Consider the following 17,507-nt stretch of genomic DNA (forward strand, 5'->3'; position numbering starts at 1 on the left):
TATTTATATAAATATATAATATATATTTAATATATATTCTAAGTTAAAGAAGCATTAATTAAAATATAAAAAATATTATATTTATATTAAAAAATTTATTTGTTCTTTAATAAGTTAATTTATTATTTAATCAATTATAAATATTTATACCAAATTAATAAATGCTAAATGCTTTTAATAAATTTGATAAAAACTTAGATAAAATTATTTCCATGATAAAGGATGATAAATCATTTTTTAATAATCCAAATTTAGTTTTATTATTAAAGTATTAATAATTATTCTTTAAATAATTTTCAATTAATATTAATATAATTACATTTATTATTTAATTTTGGTATTACAAATATTTTTACACTTCCCCTGTAATTAAGAAAAAAAAAAACAAATGCAAAATAATTCTTTTTATATCTTAATTAAAATAAAATAAATATTTTATTTATTTTCAAATAAAATTAAAAAAAAATTACGGAAAGATAAAAATATTAATTAACAGAGAGTAGTTAATAACAAATAAATATTCTTATATTTTTTATTTTAATATATATTACCAATTTTAATATCTAAAAATATAATTATAATAAATATATGAACAATAATATAAATATTAATGTTTTTGTAAAGCCCTTTCTATTTTAATTTCTGTAAACAGCAAATTTCATATTCATGTAATTTAATTAATTTTTAAATATTTTATTATCACAATCATAATTATTTCATATGTTTTTCTTACATATAGAAATAAAAATATCTTTAATTTAAAAATATTATTTATTAAAATATTCTTTTTAATATATTAACTTCACTTAACATATATTTAAATTTCTTTACTATTAAATTATTATTAATTATAATTGTTTTTTTATAAAAAAATGGATTTTTAAATTTAAATTAATTATAACTACTTAAAATAATATGTCATTAAATATATTCTATTTTTATATTATATATATAAAAAAAAAATATTTGCTTGTTACTTAGCATTAAATAAATAAATAGCAATCAAATTATTTAACATCATAATAAAAACGAATAAAATGTATATTATAAAGTATAAAATTTTATGTTTGAAATTTTTTTATTTATTTTATATAAATAAAAATCAAATTATTTTAATTATTATGTTTTTTGTTTTTTACTAATATAAAATTTCAATTTTTTATTTGTGTTGTATTATTTTACTTATATACTATATATAATACAAGATTCTTTTAAAATCTTTTATTAATAAAGCTAGGTAATTAAATAAAAAATTTAATTTAATAAAATTAATATAAAATAATATTCGAAATATACTAAAAAAATTAATTAAAATTTATATGTGTGTATTTATTTAAAAAAATAAATATACTTATATTTATTAAGAATTTTTAAATAACAATTAATTATATTAAAATATCAAATATTAAAATATATATAATAATAATAGTATAATCATTATATTAATATTATATATTCTCTTTATTTTATAAGTATTTTATTATCTATATTTTATTTTTTTATTTTCTTTTCATTCCTAATTAGTTTAATTAATTAATTATTATAATATTTTATTGTATTTCTACATTTTTATTATTAATTCATCTTTCTCATAAGGAATTTTATTTAATTCAGCAATATATAAATAATTTTGAAGCTTTTATAATTTTTAAATTAATTTATTAAATTTTATAGTTTATTTAGATTAGTTTTGAAATTGACATAGTTAAGTAGATTTATTCTTCTTAATTTATTTTTTAGATTTTTATTTCTTTACCATAATCTTTTTAAGAATATATTGTCTCTCATTAATTTTATTTCTAATCATATCTTTCATTTATATTAAAAAGTATATATTTTATTTATATTTTTTTATAAAATAAATTATTATAATAATTTTTGTTAAATTTTTTATATATAACTCATTAATTATATATTATTTATTTAATGACAAAAAATTTTAAATTAATGGTTTTATAAATAATAAATTTATTTTATATATGTATTTTTAATTAGCAAAAAGTATAAATTAATAATAAATAGTAAATAGTAAATGCATTTTAACTGGAATTTTTTTATTTTTTTTTATATTTATTTTAGATACTTCTATTATAAAAATATGTTCATTATTAAAATTATATATATAAGTATTTTATTAAAAGCTATATATAAATATTTTTTTTGAAATTTATAATTTTAACTTTAGTATAATTTTTTTAGTATTTATAAAATTTTGATTACGACACTAATGATTTATTTATTTTTGTTACGAATTGCATTTTGTTAATATGTTTGATTTTAAAATTTTGATTGAAGACAATATGATTTCTATATTTTAAATCTTTTTTAATTTTAATTATAATACATATTATTTTTTTATAATTAACTAAAGAAAGTAAATCAATTAAAAAAGCATTTACGTATTATTTTATTATAAATAAAAAATTATTACTTTGATTTTTAATAAAAATAGCCTTTAATTTTATACTTGCTATATATTTATTATAATTATATTTTTTGATATTATAATATTTATAATTTTTTTTTATTTCTATTTTCTAAATTTTTCTACTTTATGTGCCGTTTTCTATAAAAAGTACATTCTTTTTTGTTATTAAATAACAAAATATTAATTTATAGTTTTTTATTTGTTTTTAAAATAAGATATTACATATTTTTATAATATACATTAATTAATAATTTTTATTGAAAAAGCTATTTTTATATTTTGTTGAATTTTTATTTTGTTTTATATTTTGTTGAGTTTTTATTTTATTTTTAATATTATCTTTATTTTATTTAATTTTTTCAAGAAAAAAAAATATCAAATTATTTTATATTAAAATATAATTATATTTCTTATTTAAAAAGCTTATTCATATATAATATATATAAATAATTATATTATAAATTTGAAAAAGAAAACATTTAACCACAAAAAAGATTCCATATAGCTTTGTAAGCTATAAATTTTATTTACTTATGATATGAAATTATTATTTTAGTTTATTTAGCCAAGGAGATTATAATACTTAAATATACAACCTATTGATTTTGAACCGATAATTTATTCAAAAATATTATTTAAGTAAATGTGTTTATAAATTTATTTCTAAAAATATTTTTCTTTTGTTGGAATAAAATGTATATTAAATAATTTAATATAAGTTTTTAATATTATATTATTCTATTAAAAGTAATATTATTTTATTTTCTTAATTTTATTTGATATTTTTAATTAAAATAAAAAAAATAATGATAAACATCTTTAAATATAAAAAACTTTTTTCAAATAAATTTCACAATAAAATTATATTAAATTTTACCAATAAAACCTAAAAATCATTAATAACTGATGGTACATAATTTATTTATATAAAAAAATAAACAAAGAAAATAAATAATATAAAAAGAATAAATGTAAATACTTTCCTAAATATCATAATATAATTAAGGAGTTAAACTATGCTCAACAAACAATTTCGAACAGGCAGAATTTTCATTTACAAACGTATTAAATTAATTAAATGAATCTGAAAGAATTGATTTGTAATTAATTGTTTTAAAAAAACTTTCTCTTGTATATAAAATATAAAATAAAAACGAATAACTAACAAATATTCTTGAAGATATTTATTTCAAACATTTTGCTTTATATTCATTTAAAAATTCAGAATATATAACTATATTAAGCAATTTATTAACACATTATTGTCTTTTTGATTTACAAAGAGTTTTTTTATTAACTTTACAATTAAAATTTATTTATTTTAAAAGGGTTCTATTTTTTTAGATTCATAATTACAAGAATTACAAAAAGAAGAAATACCTAAAGCAATTTTAAGAATTTTATATTTTTATTCCGGAACAATGCATTCATTATTAGCCGAAGATTTCGAATAATCCGAAAAATTTTTTTCGGAAGCCATTTAAATTGGTCTACCTCCTATTTTAAAAGGAATGGCTTATAATAATTTAGGATGTGTTATTTTTTGGAATAATTTAAAATAATTTTAATCAAATAAATAATTTTGTTAAGAAAAAGTAAAATAATCTATTTTAAACTTAAAAAGAGCAATAAACTCTTTCGAATGTATTTTTTTTTTTTTAAATATAAAAATTTATTTAATATATAGTTGAAGATTAAAATAGATAAACTGATTAAATAAATGAAAACTAATTTATTATATTAAAAAAAATTTTAAATGAATAATATTCTTAATATAGTACTTTAGTAATCAATAAATAAAAAATATTTCAATAAGCTAAAAAAAAATTAAAAAAAGAACCCTAAAGACACATTATTTAAATCTTAATTTAGTTTAGTTTCTGCAATGAATATAGGCGAATATCTTTATTATATAAACGATATTAATGTAAAAAAAATTAAAAACAAAATTTTTTTTTAAGTATTCATTTATTTAAAGAACTCGTAATTCTGGTTATTTGCTACTTAGCATAATTCAATAAAAAATGAAGGATTAAGTAGAGTTTTGAGATCTGTTGTATTCACTTCTTTAATAAGTAAAAAACTTAAAAACATAGATTTTAGTGAATCTTAGTTAATTGATTGTTTAGAGTATTCTAATAATTTTAATACTTATAACAAAGTTTTTGCTTTAGAAACTTACTCCTAATTACTTAAAGAATAAGGAAGGAATTATGAATCTGATGATTATATAAAATAAGCTGAGCTATTAAGAAATGATTTAACTTATTGGGACGAAAGGAAAGAAAATATACTTATTCCGGATTATAATTTTAAATTTTGAATATTGTTAATACATAAAAAAATTATTTAAATAAAAATATATATATATAATGTTTTTTTTTAATTAATAATTTAAAATAAAAAAAAATAATAAAATTTTATTTTTATTTTTTATAATATTAAATAAAATTAAATAAATAAATTTAATTAAAATATAATATAAAATAAACGCAATAAAAATTATACAAAAAATAAAAAAAATGCTTGATCCTTACAACTACCCATCTCTAAATAGAAAAGACTGCATGTATTTATAAACAATAAGTACGTATTTATTTATAATTCCAAATTAAAAAAATAAAATAAACTCAAATATATAAATTAAAAAAAAAAAAGAACCTAATCCAGAATATTCAACCAAATTAAATCCCGAAAACACAACCAGAGATAATAATTTAAATACCTAAGATATAAAAGGTGCCTAATCAAAATATAAAATATTAGATTTGAATAAACCCAACCATTAATTCGACATAACAGACATAAAATGTTCCTAATCAAAAAAATTAATTCAATTCAAACCTGAGTTTAATAAATAGAGCTTTGTATTATACAAAGAAGACATTAAAGGTACATCTCCGAACATAAATAAATTTTATACAAAAAGATAACCATAAAATCCATTAATGCCAGTATATAATTTATAATCATATTCGCCTATAACTGTTGAAGTTCCTAAATTTATAAGAGATTCATTATATATAGATGTACATATATAATTATATTTTATTTTATTTTTTAATAAAAAATACATAAAAAGGATATAGATGGTACAAGAAAAAAAAAAAATCATTTAAAAGCTTTTGATGTAAAATTACCATAAATTATAGGAGCATAACCAAAAAAAATATTTATACCTAAAGATAACAGAAGTTCTTTAAATGTCCAAGATATAAATTAAAATCAACAAAAAACTATATTTAAATCTTAAAGGCATATAGATCCTCTTTAGCCTATTTATTTATGGAAAATTGATCGAGATTAAAAACCAGAAGATTACGGTCAAATAGAAAGAAATTAATCAAAAAAATTACATTAATAAATATAAAGATCATACGATCCTAATACATCTTAAGATATTTTAGGCGCAAAGGCATCTTCTTTATTTAAAACTATACCCAAAAATAATAATTATGCATACTCTAATGCTGATATAGAAGGATCTGCAACTAATACAAAATAAAATGGAATCAAAACATAAAGAAATATTAATCCACTAGATCCAAAATATTAATTTTTAGGAAGAACAGAATGCAATAATGTATTTGGAGGATATTAGAATAATTTGCAAAAAACGTAATTAATTTAAATGTTTATATGATATAAAAATAAAATATAATTATATAATAATATATAAATATATAAACATATATATATATAAATAATAAATATATAAATATTTATTTTAATTTTTTTTTATAATTTTATTATATTTATTTATTTATAAATTTCAAATATAATTTAAAGATTTGATGAATAGAAAACTAGATAATAATGATTTATAATTATAATATTTATTTACAAATTTATTATTTTAATTGTATTTAAAATCAAGTATTAAAAATATTTTAATTATTTAAAACCCCATTTTAATTATTTATATGCATTAAACCTTAAAATTTTTTATCTTTTAAATTTTCAAATTTTCAAATTTCTCTATATTACAAAACAAGACATAATATATTCAAACTATTTAAGTTATTCTCTAAACCTTTTTATTTACTTTTAATTTTTTAAATTTAATTTTATCTTTTTTTTGAATATTATTTTATAAAATTATCTTTTCTAAAAAATTTAGAATTTTTTTTTTGATTACTTTTTCTACATATATGTTTTCATTTATATTATTTTTTAATAAATATCCAATATATAAATATTCCTAAATTAAATAAGTTTACTTTGATAAATATTTATATAATAAACCTCCCTTTTTGTAAAAAAAGGCATTTAATATATAAATTATTTAATTGAAATCAAACAAAATATATATTTTCTTCATCATGAATAAAAAAAATATATATAAACCAAATATTTAAAAATATAATAAAAGTTATTCTTATAATCCTTTTTTTAATATTATTTTAAATCAGTCTTTAAAATATTTTTTTTTTATGGAATTTTTGGAAAAATGATTTCATTATTATTTTTGAAATTTATTAAAAAAAGAACATAAATTATATTTTTATTTATTTAATTATTTTATTTTTATTTTTTTAAATTATTAATAGAAAAATTATTATTTAATAAAATGGATATTATTTTAAGAAATAAAATTTAATAGAAAAATATGCGATATATATAAATATTAAAAAGATAATAATAATAAAAAAAATATTAATTATAGAAAAAATTATAGTTATATATATATATATATAAATATATATATATATATATATATATATTATTAAATTATTAAATTATAAATAAGATATTTTATACTTATTCAATAAATGATCCAAAATATAAATTGCAAATTTTTAAAGATTTTTTTTTATAAAAAATGGCATCCTAATCCTTAATTTAAGCATTTATTATTCTAATTTTTTTTTATCGGATTATCATTTATAATATTTGGAATATATTTAAATTAAATAAACTCTTAAATAAAAGAATATACTTTATAAAACTATGACCAAAACACTAATTGTGACAAAATTTTAAAAAAATGTTAAATAAGGATTAAATTAAATTAAAAATTCAACTAACCAGTATACATATTTTATGAAATATCAAACTTTTCTCAATAAAATAGGGTATTTATGAAATCTAGGTCAGATTTATAATTATAAGGAGAATATGTATCTGACTCTAAATTAAGGAAGTAATGCTCTCCAGCAATAACAAATAAAGATTTAGGCAAAACAGAATAATATTTTTTTGAAGGTTAGAATTTAAATTAGGAGGATATTGCATATCCTTGTGGACTTATTGCGAAATATTTTTTCAATGATAACTATTAAATTTACGATTTATAAAATAAAAATAAGTAAATATCAATTTAAAAAACTGATATTGTATGGCCATCTGATTTAGAACATAAATATAAAATTAATAAAAAAGAACTTGATAAATATTGGTATGACACTTTGGATGAAAATTTTATTGAATGGATGAAGCCATCTAGTTTTTCTTCATTTAGAAAAATTTGGGGAAAAATTAATTAAGATTTAAATTAAGGAGAATATGATATTTTAATTGATGACTTTTGGAACACATAATTTTTTAAAGGACATAAAAGTCTTCTTTTGAGTACAAAAGACATTTTTGGAGGAAAAAATATTTTTTTATAATATGCTTTTATAGTTGTTGGTTTTATATAAATATTGTTAAGTTTAGTACTTTTTGTTAAAATTATGAGAACTGATAAAAATTTTATTTAAATTAGTGGTGATAAATGATTTTTTTTTTTTTCTTCTTTAATCTATACATATAATTTGAATAGATTAAAATATTTTGTTAAATAGTTTTATTCCTTTATAATATTATTATTCCTTTTATTTAATAATATTTTATAATTTTATTTAATAAAAAGTAAAATTATTAAAAAATTAATATAAAACTTATATTATATTTACATTTCATAAAAGCAGTATGAAATTTTTCTAAAAAAAATAATAATTAAATATAAATGAATTATTGAATATAATAATTAAATAATGTTATGATATATTCATATATATATTTATATGTATATATATATATTTTATTTTATTTAATTTAGACATTAAAATATTTACTATTTTCTTATCAAAATAAAAAATAAAAAAACTATATAAAAAAAATATTATAAATAATTAATATTTTTATAAAAAAAATATTATTTAAAAAAAGAGAGAAAAAAAATAAAAAAATCATCTTCCAATTTCTTTCCATATTTTTCCATTTAATAAAAGTGTAGTTTTTTACTAAAATAATAACTATCCGAATTCTCAATTTAAATATTTTAAATAGCAAATAAAATATTTCCTCCTACAATAGGATTTTACCAAAAGCTCCCAGAAAAAGGTAAGCTTAAATCAAAATAAAGTACTGCACTTTAATAATTTTAATTATTTAATTTTGCTAATATGCACTTATTTTATTATTTATTATCTAAAACTCCTCCTAAAATAATTATATCGTTTTAATTTATCTAACAAGCTCCCCCAAACTAAGGGATCTAAATCTAATGGGAATTAAAAGCTATATTTTCCCAAATATTCTTTTCAACACAATATTTATCAATTGAATTTATCTCGATTTTAAAATCTGAAATTCCTCCAAATTTTAAAATAAAAGCTTCATTAAAGCAACTTAATATGCACCCACAAGCGGGTTCTTTTAAATCAGCAATTTGAATCCATCTTTTAGTATTTAAATCAAATTTTTCACACGAAACAAGACATCTTTCTTCATTTTTACCTCCCATACAATAAATAAAATTTCCTAAATGAATCAAAGAATGCGAATGTCGACTCTAATGCATATTTCCGACTAATTCTAACCCATTATTATCGAAATTAAGTTAATATGTTTGTGATAAAACTCTATTTTTTTGCACTACATCGATTCCTCCTGTCAAATAGACTTCTCCTTAAGAGGTAATAATACTTCTATGATACATTGGAATTTTGAAAGGAATATTTAATTCTACAGAATACCATTCTTAAGTATCTGGATCATTAGATAGATTTGATAAATTCAAAACATTAAATTATTTACTATTATCTTAAAAAAAATGAAGAATACTATTTGGACATTCCTCAATGAAATAATCCTATATATTTATTTTTATGTTTCCAGTTTCTTATATTTTTATTGCTGCATTTGATGCTGTGTCAATTAATGGTGAATTATCGCCTTATACATTTCCTTTATTTTTTATAAATAAATATGTATATATATATAATTGTATTATTTTCATATACTTATTTATGATTATTTAGAAGAATCATATTTATTTGGAGAATAATTTTATGAATTTGTATATTATTATTATTATTATTATTCAGAATATGAGTTTATTTCATTATTTTAACTTCTTTGATAATTATTATTATAGTCTTAAAATTCGTTTATTTTTAAATGATTTTTTTAATTAGTGTTTCTTTATTGTTTATTATATTTGTTTTATTTATTTTAATTATTTTAATAATTATCTTCTGTCTTTTAACTTTATTCTGTTTTTTAAATTTCACGCCCACGCCAATAGTTCTTTTACATATCTAAATTTTGTATACAAATATATTCCTCTAAAAATTAATCGAAAGTCTCTAAAAATTCATAATTTACATTTACTTCAAATAAAGAATCTAAATAATGAGAAATACCATAATCTACGTCTTTTTGAATAGAATCAAGATCTATATTAAAATTATCAGTAAGAATCTAAAAATATAATATTTTTTTTACAATAAATAGTTTTATATATTTTTTTATTTACTTGTAAAATATATTTAACATATTAATTAGAATTTAATTAATTTTCCATTTCAGTTACTTCCTTTATCATCATTAGAATTTTATTATTAATCGCATTAAATTATCCAGGACGGCTTTCTTGAATTTCTTTTATTTATTATTTAACTTTTGCTTCAAATTTAAAATAAAAATTATTTATTTTTTAAATTAAATAATCTTTTGATTTTTTTATTTATTCTAAACATTTATTAAAAACATCTCCTCTTTCTAAATTTCCTATATTTTATAATAATGATTGTTCATTTACAAATGTATCCTTTAATTCTTTTACAAATTATAAGCATTACTCTCTTTTGCATAATATAGTATCTATATTTGATTAAGATTCATTTTAGTTATGCATAAATGTATGTACTTTTACACATTCAGCACATAAAGGCTCAAAACAGTTATCGGCTACACATATGTTTGTAATAAAATATTTGGTATGTTAAGGGCATTTTTAATGTAAATTATTTTAAATTGATAGTTCGCTTATAGGAATTTTTTTTAATGGTTGACTTTTTTATTTTTATTAATATAAAATTATTTAATTTTTTTTTTTTACTTTTAAAAATTTATTGGAGGAATATTTTGAAAATTATTTATTAGAGGTATTTATTCCTACTTTTATAATTCATTTTAAATATGTGATTTATTTTTTTAAATAATATAATCTGGATTCATTTATATTTAAAATATATAATTATTTTGATAATATAATATGAATTCAATAAAATTAAATTAATTTTGAAAAAAAAATTTAAAAATAAATTTAAATAAATAATGATTTTATTTTTTATTATTTTTATTTAATTAAAAAATTAAAATAAAATATTATTTTTAATATTATTATTAATTTATGTATATTTCAATATATAATAATTTAAAAAATAAATAATTATTTTTATTATAAATTTAAAGTTGAGATAGATATTAAAATATAAAGTAATATTTGTTATCAAAAAAATTATTAAAATTTATTAGGAAACAAAATTTTAAAATTATCTCTTAATTATTTTAAATAACATATTATATTTTTTAATATTCATATTTTTAATAATCTTTTTTTTTATATTAATTTAATAACTGTATATTTTATTTTCTTATATATTTATATATAAAATAAATATCTTAGTCAAAAAAAGCAGATTAATTATCTTTTTGTGGAGTTTTATAAATAAAAAAAATAATATAATTTTATTTTTTAATTTTATTTTATTTACAACTATATGACTGCAAGAGTAATATTAAAAAAACAAAAAATCATTAATAAATATATAATCATAATAACAGATGTTCTAATGTTCAGTTTTTAATTTAAAGTTTGATTTGTTAAATTATACTTTTTTTAATAAAGCAAAATGCGAAATAATTAAATTTTTATATAATTTTTAAATAAGGATAAGATTTTGTATAAGCAAATGATGATTAAGAATATATATATAAAATAATTGTTATAATAAAATTAATAATAAATAATATACGGAAAAGATTTTAAAATAAATAAATTCACTAGACCCAAAGTAAACAAAAATTTTAAATATAATAAAATTAATTTTTATACTATATATAATATATTTAAATTTATATTAATTATTTAATAATTAATATTAGAAATTTTTTTTAAAAAAAATATTCGAAATAATGATAAAATATTAATTAAAAAAGAAAATAGTATATTATATAAATAAATCTTATTATATTTTAAAAATTATAAAATTTATAAATAGTTAAAAGTATTATCTAATCTTCTTAAAAGCAAACTGTGACGATTAATATATAAAAATTCTTAATTAAAAATTCTATTAAACAAAAAGAGAAATAATTTTGTTTAAAATATAAAATAATATATAAAAAACAAAATTATACTATAGAAATTATATATTTATTTATTAATAATTATTTTATTTATAATATAAAGATTAAATAATGTTATTATTTAAAATTTTATTTTTAATAAAATTAAAATAAAATATAAAATAAAATTATTTTATATTTTTATTAAATTAGATATTTTTTTTAAATCAAAAAATAAAAAATAAATATAATATCATTGAATAAATATATATAAAAAATATTTATAATAAATAAACCCCAAAATTGTATATAAATAAATAATTAAAATAAATCTTATTTTAAAATTAATTTTTTAATGTTATTTAATATTTTATATATTATTTTTTAAAATTCAAATAATATTTTATAATTACATATTAAATTTAAATATTTTTTGTTTTAATTTTTCTATTTTAATTTCTTTTGATTTATATTTAATTTCTTCTTTATTAATAGAATTTAATAATATTTTATTTATTATTTTTAATTATTTTTAAATAAATTTTTGTTAATCTTTTTTTATTTTAATATAAATAAATTTTAAATTATTAATATTTATAAAGATATTTTTAATAATATTTATTATCTATACCATATAAAAATTAATTTAATAATAATTTAATTTATATTTTAAAAATAATATCCTAAATCTTAATATTTATATAAAAATAATATTAAAAAAATAAATATTAAAAAATTAAACTAAATAAATGAATAAAGAAATAATAATAAAACGAATATAAAACAAAACTTTTATTAAAAAAAATAATAAATTATCTAATAATCTAAACTATTAAGAATATAATAATATTGAAAATAATTAAAAAGAACATTATAGTGATTATTGCAACAAATTTTCTGATTAAAATGTTTATATAGTCAAAAAAATATGTAAAACTAAAGAAATCAAATATAATTGCTTTATTTAAAAATACAAAAACTTATAATTCATAAACTTTAAAATAAATAATAATACAATCTAATAAAATACATATAATTTTGTAAATTCGTATGACTTTTCTTAGATTTTAACTAAAGAATAATAATAACAATCTTTTAAAAGTCTTTTAGATTCCCTTTTTGAAAATACTACTAACTTTAATTCTTCTTTTTAATAAATAATGAATATAAATAATTTTAAATTGAATATAATGATATAACAATAAATAAAATAAAAATTTATATGGTATCTTAAAGGATAATATAGATTTCTAAAATATTTTGAATAAAATAAAAATAAATAAATGATAGTTAAGTTAGAATATGATGAAGAAAATTATTTATAAAATTTAATTTTTAATTAAAAAAGAAACACTTTTAATAAAAAATCTCAATTCTACAATCTATCAAAATATTTAATGCATTTAATTCTCGAACTAATTTCTGTTAATCATTTAAAACTTTTGGGGTTTAATGATTCCTTTATTAATTTAATTAATAATATAGCCTAAAGAGTTAAAATAAAAGGTAAAAAAAATGAATTAAGTTAAACATAATACTATAATCATAACCATTATAATTGCTTGTTTTTAAATTTGAATGAAAAAACCCTCCAAAATAACTTTTGTGCGGATTAAAGTGAAATGACTAAATTTGTTTACTAAGTATTTGATTTAAAAGATAAATATAATATATTTAAAACAAACATACTAAAATATATTATTTCAAAAATAATTCTTTTATAAATGAATTTTATTAATTAAGAAATAAACAATATTTAACTTTAGAATCAATTTAAAAATTCTAACTCTGAATTAGTTCTAAAAATAAAATATATAAAATTATCTATTAAAGGAATTTAAAAGTTAAATAATGGAATAGCTATATAGAGATTTTGATTGTTTTGTATAATTTATTTTATATAATAAATTGAGTTATACAAAAATAAAAATTTAAAAAATATATAGAAATAATTAATATATTTGGTGTTTAATATTATAATATTGATTTTTTTTTAAATAAAAAACATATTAAATAATAATTTTAAATAATATAATAATAATATAAATATATATAATCATAATATTTATTTTTTTCTAAAAATTATTTTATCAAATTTATTTTATATCAATATTTTACAAATTATTTAAATAAATGCTATAATAATTAAATTAAAAATAAATATAGAAACGAATATTAATATATAAATAATTCTAATAAAATATAAATTAAATATACATTTTTAAAATAAAAAAATAATCAAATTTTATATTTAAATTATTTCATCAAGTAAAAATATTAAATAATATTATCCTTTTAATCAAAAATATATTATAAAATTTAATTATACATATAACTTATATATAATTATATATATATATATATATATATATATATATTTTTAAATATATTTATATCAAATTTAAACTAGTTTTTTATTAATATCTTCTCCTTTTAATCGAAGCGATTTTCTTTAGACATATAATTTTTACTTCTGAAAGCTTTAATCTATTGATAATTATTTTTAAGGTTTTTTATTTTTTTATTTCTCTTATTATTATTATTATTTTTATTCTTATTCATGTTCTTATTCTTGTTCTTATTCTTTTTCTTAATCTTAATCTTAATTTTATTTTTATAGTTACGCTTATTCTTATTCCTGCTTTTGTTCTTATTCTTAATCGTATTCCTGTTATTGTTCTTAAACATCTGTTTCATTTTCTTAGATATCAGACATAGAAGAAATGCTCTTAGTATCTGTAATTTATTTATTTTCATCTTAAATTGTATTATCATCAATAAAATAACTGTTTCCTTTAAGCAAAGTGTTCAAAATATTTATTTTACCAGATATAACATATTCTTTCTGAACCCTAAAATTTATATTATTTAAAAACGAAAAAAAATATTAATTTAATTTATTTTTAATAATAATTACTTTAATTATATATTAAATGCAAATAAAGAATCTTCTTATATGTCATTCATTATTTTCTAAACAGCACTACATCCATATTAATTAACTTTTTTAATTAAAAATTTATAGAAACATTAATCGAAAATATTATCATTCATATACTTTTTTTATATTATTTTTTTAAATTTAATGTCTTCTGAAAACTTTGGATTTTATTTGAATTTCTATTTTATCTAAAAAAATGCATAAATATAAAAAAAAACAATTAATATATATATATATTATACTAAATCTTCTAATTTTTATAGTCTGTCTTTATCATTTTAAATTTTATTTATTTTGATTTTTATTTAATTGAAATTATTGATACACAAATGACCTATTTCCCAAAATCTTTTAGAATATTTTTATATTTCTTCTATACTTTTGTCTTTTAAAAAGTTTTTTTAAATACTTTCTATATCATTTTTGCCAAATTAAACACATCCATTAACAAATGCAGTAAAATCTTTCTTTTTCCAATTAATGAATCCTTCATATAGCAAACTATTTAATTCATTGAATTCGTCTTATGAAAGTCCTTAGTATTAAGTAATTTCCTCCAAATATTCTTCATTATACATTTCTTCATCTTAAGGAGATATTCCATTAGCCTTAAATTCTTCTTACTAAAAAAATAAATAATAATAAAAAATAAAAATAGAATAATTTTTATACTTTTTAAAGTAAATAAGCCACCCTTTCTTTATCAACAAATAATTAAAAATCTTCAATAATAACAGGTTTAACATTGACATATTAATATTATTAATCATTATTTTTTCTTCTAGCATTACTTTTTTTTTATAATTCTTTATTTTATAAAGCAGCATCTCTAATAGCTATTTCATCAACTTCTCTAGCTTCCTATCCCATAAATTCTTTATATTGAATAGTTTTGATATCAAAGTCTAAAATTTCATCCTCATTAGTTTCAAATTAGGAAAATTTATTTTAGATTTCTTAAGCTTTTTCTTCTCCTTTTTATAATAAAGTATCTATGTCTTCATCATTAACTCCTATATTTTTAGCTTTGAAAATTTCATCAGCTCCATAAGAGATAATATTCCTAATATTTTCAATATCATATCCTTAATCTTTTTTTTCATTTAACTAGTTTATTTTACCAGCCTAACTAACTAATTGATTCCATTTTTATTTAATAACTTATCTTTCAATGATTTTCTCCTCCACTGTAAATTATGTTATCATCCTTATTACTATTACATCTCTAGTCTAGCCAATTCTATAGGCTCTATCAACCGCTTATTAATCTATTTAAGGATTAAAATCACTATCAAAAATAATTACAAAATTAGCATTTGTTAAATTTATTCCTAATCCACCTGCCCTTGTAGATAATAAAAATATAAATTATTTTGAATCTTTTTTTTAGAATTAATCTATTTCTAAATTTCGGTTTTCTAAGTCAGTTTATCCATCTATTCTACTATATGAAAATTCTCTATATGTACAATAATCTTCTAGTATATCTTTTTTATTTTAATAAAATATATTTTTTTTATCAAAAAAAAATAAATTAATTATTATTTTTTTACCTAGTACTGTTGTAAATTATGAAAATATTAATACTTAGTGCTTTTGTTTTTTTTCCGAATATAATTTTTTAAGTAACTTGTCTAAAATTTTTAATTTACCACTGTTTTCGATTATATGTTCACCGTATTCTGGCTCATTTTTATCTTCAGCCTCTCCAAATAAATAAGGATGACAACATATTTTCCTTAATTACATTAAAACATTATTAAATTATAATTTTGAATTATCTCCAAAAGTTCTATTTTTAAATAAAAAATAAATAAGTTATTTTTTTATAATAAAAAAAGAATTACCTATTGGTTAAAATACTCTAGTACATTTAAATTTGCTTCTAGCTAAGTCCAACATATAGATGAATTTCTTTTTTTTAGGAAACAATTTAAGAGTGTCTTTTTTAGTTCTTCTAAGAATAAAAATGGACACAATCTAATGCAATTTTTTAATAATTTCCAACTTATGTTCCACATTACCACTCTTAGACATATTTTCAATAAAAAGGCTATCAAACTACTCTGAGTCATTAAAAAGACTTGGCGTTAAAAAGTTTAAGAGTGCCCATAATTCATGTAAATTATTTTACAAAGGAGTTCCTGTTAACAAAAGTCTATGTTAGCTTTTAACAGAATTCACAATTTAACTAATTTGAGAAAATTCGTTTTTTAAAACATGTGCTTCATCCACAATTAAATAATTCCAATTAATTTTTTATAAAAAGTTACACGTCTTGATTCCCTAATAGGATGTTATCACTACATCAAAGGGTATAACTTTTGAATTCTAGAACAATTCTTCCATTAATTAACGAGGTTCTTTTCTAGCTTCCACTAGGCCTACTTTACAGCAAGGAAGCCATTAATTGAATTCTTTTTACCAATTAGTTAAAGTTGTTAAAGGACAAATTATTAAATGAGGGCCTTTTATTTTATATTATTATTTCAAAAAAGCTAATAAAGCTATTGTTTGAATTGTTTTTCCTAACCCCATGTCGTCTGCTAATATTCCATTTATCTTTAAATCAAATAA

At 15.5% G+C, this 17,507-nt stretch overlaps 4 protein-coding genes across 4 annotated transcripts, besides 23 other annotated features; 2 read left to right on the forward strand and 2 right to left on the reverse strand. All coding sequences in view use genetic code 6, as the record gives it.

Moving 5' to 3' along the window:
* The first annotated feature begins 53 nt into the window (after positions 1–53).
* Positions 54–99: a microsatellite.
* Positions 100–761: 662 nt separating this feature from the next.
* Positions 762–799: a microsatellite.
* A 1,899-nt stretch (positions 800–2,698) lies between these two features.
* Positions 2,699–2,753: a microsatellite.
* Positions 2,699–2,758: a microsatellite.
* Positions 2,759–3,176: 418 nt separating this feature from the next.
* Positions 3,177–3,219: a microsatellite.
* A 1,731-nt stretch (positions 3,220–4,950) lies between these two features.
* Positions 4,951–6,071, forward strand: IMG5_181260 (hypothetical protein; the record flags this gene model as incomplete). Its single annotated transcript, XM_004027493.1, has 3 exons — positions 4,951–5,014; positions 5,087–5,457; positions 5,511–6,071. 3 exons carry the CDS (start codon positions 4,951–4,953, stop codon positions 6,069–6,071), a joined length of 996 nt encoding a protein of 331 aa, XP_004027542.1.
* Positions 6,071–6,150: a microsatellite.
* Positions 6,078–6,146: a microsatellite.
* A 97-nt stretch (positions 6,151–6,247) lies between the features above and the next one.
* Positions 6,248–6,301: a microsatellite.
* Positions 6,302–6,927: 626 nt separating this feature from the next.
* Positions 6,928–6,973: a microsatellite.
* Positions 6,974–7,057: 84 nt separating this feature from the next.
* Positions 7,058–7,101: a microsatellite.
* A 6-nt stretch (positions 7,102–7,107) lies between these two features.
* Positions 7,108–7,152: a microsatellite.
* Positions 7,153–7,343: 191 nt separating this feature from the next.
* On the forward strand, positions 7,344–8,148 carry IMG5_181270 (ligand-effect modulator 3 LEM3 family protein, putative; the record flags this gene model as incomplete). The annotated part of the gene is made up of 1 exon (XM_004027494.1): positions 7,344–8,148. A coding segment is annotated over one exon (804 nt), but the record flags the coding sequence as incomplete, so codon positions are not given.
* Positions 8,149–8,509: 361 nt separating this feature from the next.
* Positions 8,510–8,571: a microsatellite.
* Positions 8,520–8,580: a microsatellite.
* Positions 8,581–9,649: 1,069 nt separating this feature from the next.
* Positions 9,650–10,553, reverse strand: IMG5_181280 (kelch motif family protein, putative; the record flags this gene model as incomplete). Its single annotated transcript, XM_004027495.1, has 2 exons — positions 9,650–9,891; positions 10,142–10,553. 2 exons carry the CDS (start codon positions 10,551–10,553, stop codon positions 9,650–9,652), a joined length of 654 nt encoding a protein of 217 aa, XP_004027544.1.
* Positions 10,329–10,379: a microsatellite.
* Positions 10,554–11,218: 665 nt separating the features above from the next.
* Positions 11,219–11,273: a microsatellite.
* Positions 11,274–11,384: 111 nt separating this feature from the next.
* Positions 11,385–11,409: a microsatellite.
* A 738-nt stretch (positions 11,410–12,147) lies between these two features.
* Positions 12,148–12,180: a microsatellite.
* Positions 12,181–12,333: 153 nt separating this feature from the next.
* Positions 12,334–12,372: a microsatellite.
* Positions 12,373–12,692: 320 nt separating this feature from the next.
* Positions 12,693–12,730: a microsatellite.
* Positions 12,731–14,001: 1,271 nt separating this feature from the next.
* Positions 14,002–14,057: a microsatellite.
* A 256-nt stretch (positions 14,058–14,313) lies between these two features.
* Positions 14,314–14,366: a microsatellite.
* Positions 14,327–14,367: a microsatellite.
* A 17-nt stretch (positions 14,368–14,384) lies between these two features.
* Positions 14,385–17,273, reverse strand: IMG5_181290 (hypothetical protein; the record flags this gene model as incomplete). Its single annotated transcript, XM_004027496.1, has 5 exons — positions 16,778–17,273; positions 16,484–16,722; positions 15,603–16,417; positions 14,907–15,553; positions 14,385–14,841 (listed from the first exon to the last, which is right to left on the reverse strand). The coding sequence occupies exons 1-5, from the start codon at positions 16,801–16,803 to the stop codon at positions 14,385–14,387; spliced, it is 2,184 nt and encodes a 727-aa protein (XP_004027545.1). The 5' UTR covers positions 16,804–17,273.
* Positions 14,518–14,627: a microsatellite.
* Positions 17,274–17,507: the final 234 nt, after the last annotated feature.

Source organism: Ichthyophthirius multifiliis (assembly GCF_000220395.1).
Source record: "Ichthyophthirius multifiliis unplaced genomic scaffold scaff_1120509251321, whole genome shotgun sequence".
In the NCBI taxonomy this organism is placed as follows: domain Eukaryota; phylum Ciliophora; class Oligohymenophorea; order Hymenostomatida; genus Ichthyophthirius; species Ichthyophthirius multifiliis.